The 18,726-nt window shown below is 44.4% G+C and overlaps 2 protein-coding genes across 4 annotated transcripts in view; both read left to right on the top strand.

Annotated features, from left to right (window-relative positions):
- Positions 1 to 2,117, top strand: part of Csde1 (cold shock domain containing E1) — a 44,284-nt gene extending 42,167 nt beyond the window's left edge. For all 3 annotated transcript variants that reach the window (XM_048351832.1, XM_048351831.1, XM_048351830.1), the window contains 2 exons: positions 473 to 605; positions 868 to 2,117. In XM_048351832.1, coding sequence (XP_048207789.1) covers positions 473 to 605; positions 868 to 915 — 181 coding nt within the window. In that variant the 3' untranslated portion in view covers positions 916 to 2,117. The remainder of the gene's footprint in view (positions 1 to 472; positions 606 to 867) is intronic.
- Positions 2,118 to 2,221: 104 nt separating this feature from the next.
- Nras (NRAS proto-oncogene, GTPase) lies at positions 2,222 to 9,916 on the top strand. Its single transcript, XM_048351837.1, has 7 exons — positions 2,222 to 2,335; positions 2,791 to 2,918; positions 5,342 to 5,520; positions 7,139 to 7,298; positions 7,635 to 7,757; positions 8,753 to 8,790; positions 8,942 to 9,916. Exons 2-5 carry the CDS (start codon positions 2,808 to 2,810, stop codon positions 7,752 to 7,754), a joined length of 570 nt encoding a protein of 189 aa, XP_048207794.1. The 5' UTR covers positions 2,222 to 2,335; positions 2,791 to 2,807; the 3' UTR covers positions 7,755 to 7,757; positions 8,753 to 8,790; positions 8,942 to 9,916.
- The last annotated feature ends 8,810 nt before the right edge of the window (positions 9,917 to 18,726 follow it).

The following is an 18,726-nucleotide window of genomic DNA, read 5'->3' as shown; positions in this document are numbered from 1 at the left end:
ATTAGCTCCTTTACTTTTATTAAGGCATTTATTTCTAAGATACATGCTGCGTAAAGCATATGTATATGTATATGTATGTATATATATATATATAATATATCATAGTCATCCTGACTTGTGTGCTGCTTTTCTTTTTGTCTCAACATTGTTATCTGAAAGGAGTTGGACACAGCTGTCTCTTCACTTTTCTAAGGTTTGCCACATCTACCACCATGTTTATTTTACATATCTATGGAACTGGTCTTTGTGGCGGCAGACAAGTCTAGGGTTGACCCTTGCAAAAATGACTTTTGTAGCTCTTATGCAGTTGGAACTGAGTTGGGAAAATATATAAACAAACTTGTCTGTCTTGTCTTGCTAGCAGTTTAGATGAGGCAAGAGTCATTAAAAGTGAATCATGATAGGAAACACTGCACTGGTACTTGCTTTCTTCCCACAGTGCTGATCTTATCACTTCTTGGCTTGTTTACAGTGAGGGCCCCAAGGCAGTAGCAGCCCCTCGGCCTGATAGATTGGTCAATCGTTTGAAGAACATCACCCTGGATGATGCCACTGCTCCTCGCCTAATGGTTCTTCGTCAGCCCAGGGGACCAGATAACTCAATGGTGAGCCTCCATGCACACATAAGGGAGTCACACTGATAGACCAGGAATGCTCCTAACTAATTAGATCTCCCTGCCGATGTGGCAGCTACAAGAAGCACACATACTGTTTTCCTTGGTTCTTTGTTAGGAAGACTTCCAAGAGTTCCTCCTGTAAGAAAGAATTGGTAATGGGTACGATGACTAAAAATAGTTCATTTGGGGATGATGAACATATTGTGATTGTCTTGTTCAGGTCATTAATTAATTTTTTATTTCTTCACAGGGATTTGGTGCAGAAAGAAAGATCCGCCAAGCTGGTGTCATTGACTAACCACATCCACAGAGCACATCATTAATCCACTATGATCAAGTTGGGGGGATTCTGGTGAAGGGTTCTTAATATCTCCCTCTTCATCCCTCCCAAAATCTGGAATACTTATTCTATTGAGCTATTACACCAGTTTTAACACCTTCCTCGTGTTATGTTTAAAAAAATAAATAAATTTAAGAAACCATTTTAAAATTATGCACAGTTGCAGCCTGGAAAACTTAAGGTGGCGCCTTATAGTATCAATTTTAGGAGCTTTATTTGGTGCATTTAACGCAACTGGTAATTGCAAAATTCACTTGGCCTGAGTAAGGGAAAATAGACTTGTCTTGTTGGCCCTATGAAATTCTGCACTTGTACTCTACTCTCATGACCTCTGGCACGGTGTTGGCCTTGGCACTCAGTTGCATTCTTTTCTTTCCTGTTCATTATGCTTTAACTCTGAGGACCCTAATGAGGGTAGAATATATTATTACCTTTTAAAATTGCAAAAAAAAAAAATTCTATAGCAACCCATTTTCTTAAGTTGATGGCCAAATGTTAAAAATGTTATTTTTCATATCATTTATAATCTTGTCACAATCCATTTAACAAAGTTTGATTAGATTTCAGTGGAAATTATCTTCCAGAATAGGTCCCTCCCACCCCGAGATTGGGGTTAAATAACTTTACTACAATTAGTATATATGGTGCAGAATTTCATGCAAATAAGTGTGCCAGCAGTGTGATAATATAAACATATATAAACAAAAAAAAAAGGACAAATGCACAAACTTGCTGCTGCTTAGGTCACTGCAGCTTATAGGGCCCAGTTTCTTTTACTGATTTAAAAACAAAACGGAAAAAAAAAATAAAAAAGTTGTGCCTGAAATGAATCCTGTTTTTTGTGTGTGTGTCTGCCGGGTTCCTGTGTCCTGGTGACTACACACTGGCACCTGGTCCGGCGTGGCTTCTGCTGGGCCTGCCTGGCTGGGAGCTAGTTGGACAGATTCTTGGGCCTTGCTGGGGGCCCGGCAGAAGATGGAGACTTGGAGGGTCTGCTCAGGAGACTGGGGGATCGCTTTTATCTTCTCCCCTCGTCAGTGGAGGTTTTGCTCTGGGTTAACAGGCCGTTTGTCTTTGTAAACACAAAATTTGCTTTCTCCAGTTTTCTGTTAATGGCGAAAGAATGAAAGCGAATAAAGTTTTACTGATTTTTGAGACGAGCACCCAGCGCTTCCATTATTGGGGCAGGGCGGGGTGGGTCACGTGACCTAGGGCGCCCACGTGGTTTGGGCGGGACCCGGGCGCGGGGTGATTACGTAGCGGGTGGGGCCGGAAGTGCGCTCCCGGGCGGGGGCTGTTCATGGCGGTTCCGGGGTCTCCGGCTTTTTTCCCGGTTGCAGTCCTAGGTCTGGGGGCGGCAGGGGCTGCGGAGCTGGCGGTAAGGCTCCGGCGGGGCGGGCGGCGGGTGGGCTGTGCGCGGCGTCTCCATGCAGGGACCGAGCGGGATCCGCCAGCCCCAGACAAAGGCCCTGGGCGGGGGGTCTTTCCCCCCGGGGCTGGTGGGGCGGGGAGCTAGCTGGGGTTGAGGGGAGAAGCCGCAGGGGAGGGTGGGGTGGCTGGCGGAGGTGAGGGGACCGCCCGCAAGGGTGAAGTGGGGAGCCCAACTTGGCGACTGGGGAGGCGTCCCCCTACCTTCGCTGAGGGTGGTGCCGAGCGCCTTGAGACCGGGACAGGAGTGAGGGTTTAGTACCGAGGCCCACACCTGCCCGCCGAGCGCTGAGCCGCCCGAGCCACTCGAGACCCCTTACAAAGTGGATGGAAACTGGATTTCCTTACCATTCACTGCATCTCTAGCCCGCGCTGGCGGCTTCCCTGATTGCTGCTCGCCCTCAGGTTCTTGCCGGTGTGAAATGACTGAGTACAAACTGGTGGTGGTCGGAGCAGGTGGCGTCGGGAAGAGCGCGCTGACCATCCAGCTCATCCAGAACCACTTCGTGGATGAATATGATCCCACCATAGAGGTGAGCCCGCCCCAGGCCGCCTGCCACCCAACCCTCGCTTTCCCGTATTCCCTTGCACCATCCTTTATCCATTCCTTAAAGAAGTTATTTACGGGACTACATTCAATAATACCAGAACATTTTCTGCATTTGTACTGCCAAAGGTTTGTTGTTGTTTTTTAATTCATGGTTTTTAAGTTTTGTAAAACTGTTGTAGACTGAGTGGCAATTCAGTTTCTTCACATGTGATATCTATTAAATAGCAAGAGATCAGAGGAAAGTAATTTGATTTAATAGGACACAGCAGAGTAGAGATACAGAATTTATACTTCTTGAGGTGCTTCATTTTTTACCTAGTCAAGCCACCAAGACTGAGTTGGAATATAAACTTGAGATTTTGCATCACTACCTATTTCAGCCCTGTGAAGCTTATTTTTATATGTGATATTGAAAAAAATCACTTATATCTCTCTGAGCCTAGTTTTTCTCATGATTAATTTTTTTTATTTTTTGCTAGTCCTGGAGTTTGAACTCAGAGCCTAGGCACTGTCCCTGCTTTCTTTTTGCTCAAGGCTAGCACTCTGCCACTTGAGCCACAGTGCCACTTCTGGCCTTTTCTATATATGTGTTGCTGAGGAATCAAACCCAGAGCTTCATGTATACAAGGCAAGCACTCTACCACTAGGCCATATTCCCAGCCCCATATGACTAATTTTTATACATTGGCAGGGAAAATGGTAGCCAATGTCTGTAACTCCAACACTGGGGAGACTGAAGCAGAAGGTTCTGGAGTTTGAGGGCAGCCTGAGATCAGATTTTTTTTTTTTTTTCACATGAAATGTGCTGTCTACAACATAGGGCTGGGTATAGTGCCAGTCCATCCCAGCCACTTAGGAGGTGGGGGCTAAAAGGATCCAGAGTGTGAGGCCAGTCCAGAAGTAGTAGTAGGAAGATCCTGTCTCAGAAACACACACACACACCAAACAACCTCCATAACTGGAAATTCATGCCCCAGTAACCACACACACAACAACACAACTACCAAGGTGGCCTGGGAATATAGTTCAAGTGGTAGAACACTTGGCAAGCAGAGGTAAAGCCTCTGTTCAGTCTCCACCACTGGAAAAAAAGAGAAATGTTACCAAGGTATCTGTGAATGGTAAAGTGCTTCTCAGCACTCTCCCTAAGGCTTTTTGTAGTACCCTGAGAATTCATATTACAAATTATCTTCTGGAAGTAATATCTGTGACTCTTTAAAGAGTTTATAATTTTATCCAATATTTAACAGTCCAACTCTAGAGATTGCTTTATTCCATCCTGACTTCACTGCCTCCCAGCTGTTTAATAATGCAAACTCATCCAAATATAGCGACTATTAAAAATTCACTGCAAGCTGGACATCAGTAACTCACACCTGCAATCCTAGCTACGCAGGAGGCTGAGATCTAAGATTGAGGTTGGAAAGCCAGCTCAGGGCAGAAAAGCCTATGAAACTTACCTCCAATTAACTACCAAAACAAAAAACTGCAAGTGGCACTGTGCCTCAAGTTAGCCTTGAGCAAAAAAGCTCAAGGACAGCACCCAGGCCCTGAGTTGAAGTTTCAGTACTGCCCCCACCTCCAAAAAATTTGATTGCAATATTTTTCAGTTTTATTTCTTAAGGGATAATTTACAAGTAGATGTATTTTATAAGTAAAAACACATAAATTTCATATCTGCAGCTCAGGTTAAGTTTATATGGAGTTAACCACCCCTCAGAGAATAAAGAACAAGAAATGAGTGCCATAAAGCAAAATTAGGAGTACTTTGGTATGACTGTTCAGGTCTGCCTTCTGAGGAACTGATTGTACCTTGTTTGGAACTTGAGGATTTTGTCTCTTTTCCAAAGGTTTGCTATGATGAGAAAAAAAACACTTTAGGTATTATAGGCTCCCCCAAACAAAAGTTATTTTTATCTTTAGTCATGAGTATACATGATTCTGTATTCAGGATTAGGTTATAATTGATCTAAGTATGTTTGGATTTTTTTCAATTTTTTATTTTTTTGCCCGTCCTAGGGCTTGAACTCAGGGCCTGGGCACTGTCCCTAAGCTGCTTTTGTTCAAGGCTAGCACTCTACCACTTGAGCTACAGTGCCACTTGCAGCTTTTTTCTATGTATGTGGTACTAAGGAATCAAAACCAGGGCTTTGTTAATATCTGCTGTGTGTGTGTTGCTGAACTTGGGCTTGGAGCTTTCTGGGATTGCTTATACCGCTTGAGCCTTGCCTGTAATCCAGGTTTTCCTGGGATTTGGGGAAACCAACAGTATAGCTACTGCTCGGTTTTATTTGAGGGACAAATCAGCAATAGACTGAATAATTAAGAGGTTCACTTGTCCTTGATAATGGTATTTTGTTCCCTCTGGTTTGTAATAAAAGTTGCCACTCTCTCTCCCCCTGCCAGGATTCTTACCGAAAGCAGGTGGTGATAGATGGAGAAACCTGTCTGCTGGACATCCTGGACACCGCTGGACAGGAGGAGTACAGCGCCATGAGGGACCAGTACATGAGGACAGGCGAGGGCTTCCTCTGCGTGTTTGCTATCAATAACAGCAAGTCATTTGCAGACATCAACCTGTACAGGTGTGGAGCAGCACCTCTGGGACAGAGACAGGGCTACCCCTGCTCCTAGCTGTGTTGGGGGTGGACGAGGATGCCGCGCTTTCATTATGGCAGGAGTGGTTTTAGGAGGTGTTCACAGAGTTCATGCTAGATAGTCTGCTGCTGCAACACAGAATGATGCTTAGCACTGGGAAACAGAAAAGACAAATAGGGAGTGCATAATGAGGAGTACAAGAAAAAGATGCACAGGTGGACATCTCAACGGTGGGAAGGTTTCAGAGCTAGAGTGAGCCATAGAAAATTCTAATGTATTACCTTTCTTTTCCTTATTTTTTTTGTCAGTCATGGAGCTTGAACTCAGGCAGTGGGCACTGTCCCTGAGCTCTTTTGCTCAAGGCTAGTTCTCTTCCATTTTCAGCCACAGCACCACTTTCAGTTTTCTGGAAGTTCATTGCAGATAAGTCTGGGGGACTTTCCCGCCCAGGCTGACTCTGAACTGTGATATCAAGTCTCGGCCTCCTAAGCAGTTAAGATTACAGGTGTGAGCCACCAGTGTCGTGTCTTTCCTTTTCTTTCTTTCAGTAGCATCTGGCTATGTAGCCCAGCATGGCCCTGAACTGCAGTTCTCTTGCCTATACTCGCTGAGAGCTAGGAGTGCATACTTGTACCCCTTTGCTCCACCAGCACTCCTATTTTATACACTCAGAAATAGAGTGCAGAAGATAGCTTGCTGGATTTTTAGGATCTATTAGTAGCAGAGTCAGAACCAAAACCCACACTTGTGTGTGGAATACTCAGCCACATCTTTTACTAGCTTTGTGACTTCAGAGAAAACCATCTGTGAGGGTCACTCCAGAGCCCACAGTGCCAGCTTGCTCGGGCATGGTAGCATGGGTTAATAGCAAGCCCTGACCCAGGGCACAGACCACATTGCACGGTACTGCACACGGTCTGCCTTGAGGCCTAGCTTATGGTCCATTCATATGTAGATGTCTGCCTTCTGAGGTAAGTGGATGCAAAACTGAGTTTACAGGGTTTTGAGGGCTTTTGTCAGTCAAGGGCTTGAACTAAGAGCCTGGGCACTGCTCAAGGCTAGCACTCTACCACTTTGAGCCACAGCTCTACCTCTGGTTTTCTGGTGGTTAATTGGAGATGAGAGTCTCCGGAACTTTCCTGCTTAGGCTGGCTTTGAGCCCTAATCCTCAGATCTCAGCCTTCACCAGCGACCAGCTCATGATTCCCCCTAAACTTTGACTCGCCATGTTCTTTCTCTGGAAATACTTTCAGTACTTAGTTCTCCACATTGAGTCTACATCCAGATTCAACCAACCTTGAAAAACATTTGGCTTCTATATGGTTGTGTATGGACTTTTCTTGCTACAATCCCCTAATAGATGTGTATGTATATATATATCTCAGTCGAAAGAATATTTAAAGCATCTGGTTAAGAAAAATGTGACTAGTATAGCAAGGTAAAATGCAAAGTAGGCTTATCCAGTTCCACTAAGTGTTGACCTGGTGCCCACGGCTCCTGTGTCTCTGTATTCTGGGGGGAACAGGGCTGCCCCAGAAGTGCCAGTCCCCCACATCCCCCTGTGTGCCCTCTCCCGACAGCTCGCTTTCATGTGCTCTGTTTCAGGGAGCAGATTAAGCGAGTGAAGGACTCTGAGGATGTGCCCATGGTGCTGGTGGGGAACAAGTGTGACCTGCCCACAAGGACTGTTGACACAAAACAAGCCCACGAACTGGCCAAGAGCTACGGGATCCCATTCATCGAAACCTCAGCCAAGACCAGACAGGTGGGGCCAAGTTTGAAGCACAGGTGTCATGTTTGCTGGAAGCAGAGGAATCTCAGCCTCCAAGTAGCTAGGATTATAGGTGTGACCCCCTACAGCACCCAGCCCTAGTTCTGTCCCACACCCTCCTTTTCTTTTTGCTGGAATATTTTTTTGAAAAGTAATGCTATTCATATGTTAGAAAGTGAGTGTGACCCCTAGGAATATAAGACTTCTGCCCTCCTTTGCAGCACCCTGCTCTGTTAGCTACTAGCTTATTACTAGGAATCCACTTGAAGTGTAAGTGGGAAAGCTTCCAGCTTGGATGCATGTTTCTTTCATTCATTCTCTTTGTAATAGGGTGTTGAAGATGCCTTTTACACCCTGGTGAGGGAAATCCGCCAGTACCGAATGAAAAAGCTCAACAGCAGTGATGATGGGACCCAGGGCTGCATGGGCTTGCCTTGTGTGGTGATGTAGCAAGTGAGCATGGGGGTCTTCTGTGGGATTTTGTGGGCCCTGTCCCTGAGCTTTTTTGCTCAAGGATAGCACTCTACCCCTTGAGCCTCAGCTCCACTTCCAGCTTTTTAGGTGGTTCATAGGACATGAGTCTCTTGGATTTGTCCGCACTGGCTGGCTTCAGATCTCAGTTGTCAGATCTCAGCCTCTTTTATTTATGCATTTTTGTTTTTCTAGTCCTGGGGCTTGGACTTAGGGCCTGAGCACTGTCCCTGGCTTCTTTTTGCTCAAGGCTAGCACTCTACTACCACTTGAGCCACAGCACCACTTCCAGCTTTTTCTGTTTATGTGGTGCTGAGGAATTGAACCCTGGGCTTCATGCATATTAGGCAAGCACTCTACCACTAAGCCACATTCCCAGCCCAGATCTCAGCCTCTTGAGTAGCTAAGATTATAGGCATGAGCCACTGACCTCCAGCCTTATGGCATAATCATGTCATTATTTAACATCAGGCAGTTTGGAAGACTATTAATGTGACTTGCTATTTAAGTGACAATTTCTTTGTATTTTAACTAGTAAATATTTCCTTTATGGCTGGGAATATGCCCTCATGGCAAGAGTGCTCGCCTCATGTACATGAAGCCCTGGGTTCGATTCCCCAGAACCACATATATAGAAAATGGCCAGAAGTGGTGCTGTGGCTCAAGTGGTAGAGTGCTAGCCTTGAGCAAAAAGAAACAGGGACAGTGCTCAGGCCCTGAGTCCAAGCCCCAGGACTGGCCAAAAAAAAAAAAATTTCTTTATGGTGCCATTTCTGGGAGTGCTGTGGTCTTGTTATTAAAAATAATATTTCTAATATCAGAAATAACATTTCTACAGAGTTCTGTTTTTGATAACATTAGAAATTAGAAGACACTATTTGTGAGATGTAGGTGTGCCACATTTTTGGCACAGACCTGGATTTTGAGGGATCGCTTGGAAACTAAATGATGGCATGGTATGTGGTCTTTTCTTTCAGATTCCCATGTCTGTTGTTCACAAAGAGCCACTTTCAAGGTAGGATGTGTCAGGAAACACATTGCCATTCACATGTGCTCCCCACGCGTCTTGTCTGTGTCCCAGCTGCTCACCCCCATCCCCACTCGCGTCCTGTCTGTTTTGTTCACTGGCCCCCAGTCCCAACTCTCATGTCCTGTCTGTGTTTCAGCCGCTGACCCCGGTCCTGACTCGGGAGGAGAAGACCCCAGTTGCTCTCTTCATCTCAGAGATACTCCTGCTGCCCCAACTGCTCCGGGTCTCACAGGAACCTCTCAGAACAGCTACCTCCTCACTTGGTCATCTGACCAGAGAAGCGCGCCTCTGTTCCCTGGTAGTGTTCTGCCTTGGGCTTTCCCCACAAGACACAAACCAACTTGTGCCAGACAGGACTTCCCTGAGAAAAGCAGTTCGTGCTCTGAAACAAGCTGGCAGCAGCTCCTGGAGCTGTGGAGGAGTGGCTGGGGGCTTCCTCCCTACCCGGCCTCTCTTTTTTACTGTTGAACCCCTGTTAGTTTTTGGAGAAATGTCATAACTTACTGTTTTGCCAAGAATCTAATCAGTGTTGCTGATTAATTTGATTGTAATGTGATCAGCTATATTCTACAAATTGGCATAAATATGCTCTGCTTTCACAAATACAAGAGTGAATAATACTCTGACCTTGAGTCCACCCTAGTCTTCTTGACTTTCATGAAATTAAACCCAGCTTTCCCAATAAAGTGCCTTTTTCCTAGAAGTGTTTGTAGACTAACCCCAGGACTTGCGCGGAGTGGTGTCCCCCAGCCCTGGAGGTGGCAGTGAACCTCTAACTACCCAGCTGGAGGAAAGGTCCCTTGCTAACAGTCACCTGTGGGAAGATGTTCTCCCAAGGCTGAGTGGGCCTTTCCCAGGAGAGAGAGAAACTAGAAGCCAGTACAGGTGATTTCACTCAGTGTTTAACCTCATCACTTTTTCGTAGCTTAATTAGAAAGTTTGTAGGGTTTTTTTTCCTTTCTCTTTTTTTTTGTTTTACTGATAATCTAATAATAACTTCCATTTATAATGAAATTTGGGTCACAGCATTGAAGTATTAGAAAAGTTTGATGTGTTACTTTATAGCTGTAATCAGTGATTTTCAAACCTCAAATACAGTGTTACATCTCCACTGCCTGTCCTAGTTTCATAATTCATACAGTGTCGTACTACTGTCATGACACGACAACAGACCCCTCTGCCCTCACTCTGGCTCTCAGCAGTAGGGGCTGGGTTAACTGTTTTGGTTTAGTATACCTTGGTGCTAATGGACCGGGGAGATCACTGTTCTAAAACTTGAGCAAACTAGTTACCGTCACAGAAGAAAACCCCTTTCCTGTGGCCACTTGCTGTTGTTCACCTGGGAGGGAGAAAAAGGTTAGAGGTAGTGGCACAAGGCCTTTGCTGGCACTGAAAAGGTCTGCATACTAGGCGGGCAGTAGAAATCTTGAGAAATACATGGGCCTTTTGTAACCCAATTAGAATAAAGTCCCTATTTTTTCTTTTTTCTTTTCTTTTTTTTTTTTTTTTTACTGAAATGAGATGTATCAGGAATTGTGCAGGTTGTTGCTTATAAATGTTCTTTGAAGGGTTACAAAACACATCTTGTAAGTAAATCTGGTAGTGAAAGCTGATGAACTTATTCAGAACACAAAGGAGACTTGCTATTCTGGAAAAGAATGGAAAACGGAGCTGTTGGGTTGGGAATATGGCCTAGTGGCAAGAGTGCTTACCTTGTATACATGAAGCCCTAGGTTCAGTTCCCCAGCACCACATATATAGAAAATGGCCAGAAGTGGCACTGTGGCTCAAATGACAAGAGTGCTAGCCTTGAGCAAAAAGAAGCCACGGACAGTGCTCAGGCCCTGAGTCCAAACCCAGGACTAGCAAAAAAAAAAAAAAAAGAAAGAAAACGGAGCTGTTGTTGGCTGGGGGCTTGCACTCTGTGCCCAACTCCAGCCCAGTAATGCTAACAAAAAAGAACAGATGTGGATCCCACTGAATAACGGGTGGATTCCAAATGACAACTTTCTCATACAGTCTTTTAATAGCTATGTGCTTTTTGCTTGGTTTTCTAACATGAACTTTTGCTTATAAAACAATTCCGCATTGCCTTGAAATGAGCAAGAGGGCAAGAAGCATAGACTGCCCAGTGTCTCAGCACTGTGGTCTGGCTGATGCTGGCTGATACCGGCTAATGCTGGCTGCTTCACAAAAAATTGGTGCTGGTAAAACTCAGGGCTTTAGCCTGCACCAGTGGCTCAAGCCTGTAATCCTAGCTACTCAGGAGGCTGAGATCTGAGGATCACAGGTCAAAGCCAGCCCAGGCAGGAAAGTTCATGAGTCTCCTAGTCCAATAAACCATGAGAAAATGAAGTGGCACTGTGGCTCAATTGGTAGAGCACTAGTCTTGAGCTGAAGAACTCAGGGACACTACCCAGGCCCAGAGTTCAAGCCCTATGACCCACAAAAAACAACAAAAAAAAACAACCCCTGGGCTTTGTCCTGTGCCTTTTGGCCCATTGATGATCTCCCTTCGTTGAGGCTTATCACCCCTGCCCTAATCTTTTTTTTCACTGAGTCTGTGATGCAGTGTATTCTCTAAAGTGACAGTGACTCTTCAATTTAATGTCAGGGAGAAGCTTGGCTACTCCCTTAGGCTCACAGGCCCCACACCCTGTGTATAATACACCTACCCTGTTTTCATGTATTCATGTACACACGCATCCAGATATGGCCAAAATTCCTACTTGAAAGTGCTCTAATGGCTTCTTAAGAAATAACCTGGGGTATGAATTTTGCCATGATAGAGAGATGAACTTAAGAGTTTAAGAGCTAAATAAGTTCTGTTAGTGTGGCTTAAACTGAAGTTGTTGGAATATGTCTATGACTAACTGAAAATAATTCTTGCTTACCTCAAAGTCTCCCCAGTTCAAGTACCTAGTCAGCTGTTGTGAATTCCATATTCCTTTCTGGTAGTTGTTGTTTTTTTTAAGATTGTATGCTGGCAATTTTAAACATTCTGCCTAAAAGCTACCACACCTGAATCTCAATGCCATAAGTACTCCAGACTCAGTGCTCCAGACTCAGTGCACAATGCAGTACCTACTTACTAACTTTTCCTTGTGGAGTGTAAATTGTAAAATCTCAATTTTGTCTTAGTAGGCCCCAGTTTAATCTTTTCAACTGCTGTGAATTTTTTTTTATCATGACTTGAAAGCAAAATAGACAAAAACTTTAAAGAGATTGTTTGTCTGCCCATCCCAGAGGATAATCAGTGTTTTGCTTTTCTTCAGTCATGAACTCTCAACTCTGGCAGCTACAACCAAGAATCAAAAAATAAATGGTGCGTTCTGCTTCTTGTTAATCATCTTTACTAATGAAAGAGGCATGGTTAATTAGTTAGGCAGGGTTTGTATAGCCAAGGAACTAATTCTTGTACATTATTTCTCATCTTTTCTGTTTTGTTAACAATCTAATGTGCCACCAAATTATTTTTTTTTTAACTTTTTTTTTTTTTTTTGTCCTGTCCTGGGCCTTGGACTCAGGGCCTGAGCACTGTCCCTGGCTTCTTCCCGCTCAAGGCTAGCACTCTGCCACCTGAGCCACAGCGCCCCTTCTGGCTGTTTTCCATATATGTGGTGCTGGGGAATCGAACCGAGAACTTCATGTGTAGGAGGCAAGCACTCCTGCCACTAGGCCATATTCCCAGCCCAACCACCAAATTATTTTAAAGTATTTGTTTTCTATAAGAATTGTTTTAGGGGGCTTTGGAATATGGCCTAAGTGGTAGAATGCTTGACTCTCATACATGAAGCCCTGGATTCGATTCCTTAGCACCACATATATAGAAAAAGCCAGAAGTGGTGCTGTGGCTCAAGTGGTAGAGTGCTAGCCTTGAGCAAAAAGAAGTCAGGGACAGTGCTCAGGCCCTGAGTTCAAGCCCCAGGACTGGCACCCCCCAAAATAAATTGTTTTAGCCGGGTGCCCAGAGGCTCACACCTATAATCCTAGCTACTCAGGAGGCTGAGATCTGAGGATCATAGTTTGAAGCTAGCCTGGGGAAGAAAATTCCCCATGAGACTCCCAATTAGCCAATCAAAAAAAAAAAAAAAAAAAAAAAAAAAGGAAGTGGTGCTATGGCTCAAAGTAGTAGAGCACTAGTCTTGAGTGAAAGAGCTTAGGGATAGCATCCAAGCCCTGAATTCAAGTCCTGCAACCAACCAAGAAAAAAAAAATATTTTAAAGGTGTTCTCAACCAGATGGGCTATAGATAGATTTTTAAATGTAACTGATTCCTAAGTACTGACCTAAAAAGCAAGTCTTTGAACTCTGGGGAAGCGCATGCCAATGGCAGTCACGTGACTTCTGTGCTTCTGCACTGTTGGGCACAGATGGAAATAACAAGATCAGCTGTGCAGTTCTGCAGCTTAGACAGCCACTGTCAGCCCCTCTGGCCCAAACTTGAAAGGGCTGACCTTTTAATGTGATTGTTTTATTGTAATCCCTCATTTTAAAATTTGGTTCAATTAAATAATGTTTTAAAAATAAAAACTGGAATTTGTTGGCTTAGTCATACTTTTTTTCCCCTACTGAAGTCCCTTTTTAGACAATACTAATTTCAGACTTTCAGGTGTGATTTAGACAGTACTGGGAGTCCTAGTTAGATGTCAGTACAGTAGCCCTAACCCACAGTTTATCTTTCTGTAGTGGTTGATGCCTTGGGCCTGAAAATATTAAATGGGAAATCCTAGAGACAATTTTATAAGGGGTGTGTGTGTGTGTGTGTGTGTGTGTGTGTGTGTGTGTGTGTGTGTGTGTGTGTGTGTGTGTGTGTGTGTGTGTGTGTGTCCCAGGGCGCCTGGAGCACTATCTCTGGGCTTTTTTGCTGAAGGCTAACGTTCTACCACTTGAGTCACAACTCCACTTCCCGCTTTTTTTGGTGCTTAATTGGAGATAAAAGAGTCTCACAGACTTTCCTGCCTGGCTTTAACCAGGATCCTCAGGTCTCAGCCTCTTTTGTAGCAAGGATTATAGGCACCAGCCACCGTACCTGGTTCAATTTCTGCCTTCTAAGTAGCGTGGTGAAATCTCATGCTATCTGGATTCAACCATGGCTTTGCAGCACGAGCCACAAGCACCTAGCCAAAGAAAGGAATTATGTTTTAAAGATTTAGACAAGTGTTAGTGGCTCACACCTGCAATCCTAGCCACTCAGGAGGATGTTATGTGAGAATCTCAGATTGAAGCCAACCAAGCAGGAAAGTCTGCATCTTTTCTCCAATTAACTACTAAAATAGCTGGAAGTAGAACTGTGGCTCAAGTAGTAGAACATGAGCCTTAGGCAAAAAAGCTAAGCAAAGGCACAACGACCCAAGTCCAGGCCCTGGTACTGGTAACGCGTGCACATGTGCACACACACACACAGAGAATAAATGCATTAGTGAGAGATCTATTTGGTTCATTGCACATGCCAGGAGCAGTCCAGGGTTTGAGCTTAACAAGAAGGAAAACATTCTGGCCAGTGTAAAGCAGACAACTGGTTAGGGCTGTGGCTGTTCCACCCAAGGCTCCATTAACGGTTCTCAGAGAGGAACAAAGGTCTTGGTGATTTCAGTTCATATGCTAGACTAGAGTTTCATTTTGGACTTTTAACATTAACTCAAATTTTTACAGACAAAATGGACTTACAAGGTCTCAATCTAACTTCTCAAGAGGTCTCTAAACTAAATACTATTGATTTGCAAAACAATTTTTTATTGTTTGTGGGGCTTGAGCACTCTCCCTGAGCTTTTAAGTTTGTACCAAGCATGTTGGGTTTTGGTTATACATGTGCAGAATTGGTTTATACCAAGAAGGTTAAATACTGTGCAAGTTTTTCTTTCAGATTTAAAGTATCTCATAATTTAGTCATCTCAAGCTCCTACCCAAAATGGCAGTCGTACCAATTTTCCCAAATCCACAGCGGCCATTCTGCATGGCTGCCTCTCGGGGAGTATTTCAGGCTCCTGCCTTCAAAGGCTCTGGGAGGCTTCTGCTCTGCTCCAGTAGCTATCGCTATCTTTAGAAACATGTTTAGTGCCACATTAAATACCTACAGAGCAGGTGCTATTTTCACTTCGATTCACTGTGATTTGAAAGGGGATGCCAATCAGAAAGGATGCTCCTTAACAAAGTTCAGTCTTTTAGGTTGGGAAATCCCACCCCACTCATAGCTGATAAACTCTGGGCTAAAGGGACCCAAGTGAGACAGAACCCCAAGTTTCCACATATGAATGATGGGTTCACCAGGCTGGCTCCCACTTCGGGAGTCTGACCTAGTTCAGCTATCTCCAGTCCTAGAAAGAATGTTTGCTGTTATATACTACATGTTTGTGTTTAGCAAGGTAAAGCATGTTTCATTGTGGGGTAATTTTAAAAGCAATATAAAGCATTCTTAGGCTGTGTTGAAAGGTGATCACTTACTTTGCCACCACCACCCCCCCCCTTTCATGTATTTATTAAGTATCAAGTAACTGCACTGACATTGCCCTTGTAACAACATTGAGTGTTGCTTGTTAGGACCATAGAGGCACATAGCTCTCTCTCAGAGATCAGCTAAATAAGCGTCATTAGATCATTTTCTATTGCCAGTCAAAAATATGTGTACTTATTAGTAAGTCTATTTAGATGACAATATTTTGTTAACTAAACTTGGTTTTCTCACGCGTAATTCAGCCAGGTATTTATGACCCTTCTCCATATCTTTTTGTTCCAATACTGGGGGCTTGAACTCGGGCCCTTTGCTCTCACTTAGCTTTATTCACTCAAGGCTGGCACTCTACCACCTAAGCCACACTCTCACGTCCTGCTTTTTTGTTGGTTAATTGGAAATAAGAGTCTCTTGTATTTGTCTGCCTAGGCTAGCTTCTAATCTCCATCCTCAGACTTCAGCCTCCCAAGTAGCTAAGAGTATAGGCATGAGCCACTTGGTGCCTGGCTATTTCCTGAGAACACTCAAGACAATTCAGTAAAACTCATCAAATACTATCTCTTAGGTCATTGCCACTTTCTTGAAATCAAGGATTTGTAAGAATAAACCCTAGTGTTTATACGTTGTTACAAAGGCTCACAGTGCTGTTACATGTCATCCACTGCTGTCTCCACAGCAGCTGTGAAGTGGAAATAGTGAAACCTGAACCCCCTAAACAATAAGCAGGGTTTTCTAAAGTCAGCTATTTTTGTTTCAGTAGGAATTTTCAAACATGCTGCTCAAAGGTTTTGGAGGTATGTGTCTGTGTCTGTGTGTGTGTGTGTGTGTCCTCCTGCAGTACTGGGGCTTGAACTCAGAACCTTTTCTCTCTAGGCTGGTGCTCTACCACTTGAGCCACAGCTCCAATTCCAGCTTTTTGGTGGTTAATTAGAGATAGTCTCAGACTTCCCCTCCCTGTTCCCTCACTTCTTAAAGAGCAGAGTTCAGTCCACTTTCATCTGTCTTTCCATGCACAACTAAATTGGAAGAAGATTTCATAAGTAAAATCATAGAAACCACTTCATAGCTGAGCACTGGTGGCTCATGCCTGCAATCCTAGGCACTTAAGAGGCTGAGATCTCAGAATCATGGCTCATAGCCAATCAGGACAGGCAAATCTGAGACTTACCTCCAATTAATGGGTAAACCGCTGAAAGTGGAGCTGTGGCTCAAGTAGTAAAATACCAGCTGTTAGCTAAGGGACAGCATTTAAGCCCAGTACTGTTAAAAAGAAAATAAAACAAAAAGCCAAGTGCTGAATTTTAGTTGCATTCAAGTGATGGGAAATTGTCATTTTGTCTTGGGGAAAAGATGAGTCTTATAAATTGGACTTTTTTTGTTTTAGATATGTATGGAAAATGGGCTGGGAATATGGCCTAGTGGTAGAATGCTTTCCTCGTATACATGAAGCCCTGAGTTCGAGTCCTCAGCACCACACATATAGAAAAGGCCAGAAGTGGCGCTGTGGCTCAAGTGGCAGAGTGCTAGCTTTGAGCAAAAAGAAGCCAGGGACAATGCTCAGGCCCTGAGTTCAAGCCCCAGAACTGGCAAAAAAAAAAGAACAAGAAAAATCTATGTATGGAAAATTATTACTGATAGGGAAGTGAGACTGAATAAAATACCACAAAAATAAAATTCCACTCCCACATGGTGGTGACACAAAGGCTTATACTGATCCCCAAATGTACACAAACTGGGAACTTCCACTACTTGATTCTGGCTTCAACAAAGCACCAGAGACTTGCGGGGGGCAGGGGGGGTGGGGATTACAGGGAGGTCACTCCTGACTCCTAGCTACTAAAGAGGCTGAGATCTGAGGATCGAAGTTCAAAGCCAGCCCGGGCAGAAAATTCTGTGACTTTAGTCTCCTGATACCCAGAAAAAGCGAGAATTAATATTGTGAAAACAGCTATACTAGTAAACAGTCTCAGCTTCAACACAACCCCCACTCAACTCAAATGTCAGCCTCTATCTCCAACTAACCCATCAGAAAACCAGAAGGGGCACTGTGGCTCAAGTGGTAGAACAAAAAAGAAGGTCAGGGACAGAGCCCGGGCCCTGAGTTCAAGCTCCAGGACCAGCAAAAAATAATACTGAAACCAGGTGCTGGTGGCTCACACCTGTAATCCTAGCTACTCAGGAGGCTGAGATCTGAGGAGTGTGGTTCAAAACCAACCCAGGCAGGAAAGGCTCCATGCAATTCTTATTCCCAATTAACCACTAAAAAATCAGAAATGGAGCTATGGCTCAAAGTGGTAGAGCACTAGCCTTGAGCAAAAGAGCTCAGGGACAATGCCTAGGCCCTGACTTCAAGCCCCATGATCAAAAAAAAAAAAAAAAAAAAAAAAAAAAAGGAAGGAAGGAAGGGAAGGGAAGGAAGGAAAAGAGAGAAACTGGAGACCAAGAAATGCAAAAGGAAAGAGTTGGACTGGGGATGTGGCTTAGTGGTAGAGTGTTCACCTAGTATGAACTGGGTGGGTTCGATTCCTCAGCACCACATAAACAGAAAAAGCCAGAAGTGGCGCTGTGGCTCAAGTGGTAGAGTGCTAGCCTTGAGCAAAAGAGCCCAGGCCCTGAGTTCAAGCCCCACAACTGGCAAAAACGGTAAAGAATTTTATTTTGGCCCAGAGTTTTGAGAGTAAAAGGTCAAGAAGCTTAGCGCGAACTTTCTGTGGTATCCTAACACCATGCATGCCAGGATCACAGACCAGAGGCCAGCCAGTGGGGTGGACTGGCCCTCTAACAACCCTACTCCTACATAATTCAGTCCCTCAACATCTAACCCTCTCCTGTGAGTAGGCAGTAATGCCTTCAGAGAGTGGCACCCCAGGACCTAATTATGTTGCATCAGGCCATTAAGTTTCCACCATCTACCATGGCTCCCACCAGCTGTTGTCCAAACCATGAATTTCAGTGGGCATTGAAGAAAGTTGAGTAAAGGGCAGGTTGGAAAGAGGTGGGAGCCCCCACGATTCTCCCCAAAGGAGGATTTGGGGGGCAAGTAGTCATGATCTCCGTGCAGGCAGGCCTCTGTGTGTCCTCACTCAATGCACCCTAAAGAAATAGACTTAAGCCGGCACCAGTGGGTCAGGCCTGTAATTCTAGTTACTCAGGAGGCTGAGGAGGAGTGTGGTTCAAAGCTAGCCTGGGAAGGAAAGCCCATGAGTCTCTTATCTCCAATCAACTACTAAAAAACTTGAAGTGGCCCTGTGGCTCAGATGGTAGAGCGCTAGTCTTGAGCAAAAGAGCTCAGGAACAGCACTCAGGCCCTGAGTTCAAGCCCCATGACCAAGAAAGAAGAAAAGAAGGAAGGAAGGAAGGAAGGAAGGAAGGAAGGAAGGAAGGAAGGAAGGAAGGAAGGAAGAGAAGAAGGAAGGAATTTGGAAAGGATATTTGTAACTGCATTATTTGAATCTCACCAGAAGAATATT

This window comes from Perognathus longimembris, chromosome 7 (genome assembly GCF_023159225.1).
Source record: "Perognathus longimembris pacificus isolate PPM17 chromosome 7, ASM2315922v1, whole genome shotgun sequence".
Taxonomy (NCBI): domain Eukaryota; kingdom Metazoa; phylum Chordata; class Mammalia; order Rodentia; family Heteromyidae; genus Perognathus; species Perognathus longimembris.
This window is presented reverse-complemented; position numbering and strand designations above follow the sequence as displayed.

Bases quoted from the DNA above. Each gene is read 5' to 3' on its own strand.
- Nras (XM_048351837.1), top strand. From the start codon at position 2,808: ATGACTGAGTACAAACTGGTGGTGGTCGGAGCAGGTGGCGTCGGGAAG. The intron at 5,521-7,138 runs GTGTGGAGCAGC...GCTCTGTTTCAG, and splicing joins GCAGACATCAACCTGTACAG to GGAGCAGATTAAGCGAGTGA. The intron at 7,299-7,634 runs GTGGGGCCAAGT...TCTTTGTAATAG, and splicing joins CCTCAGCCAAGACCAGACAG to GGTGTTGAAGATGCCTTTTA.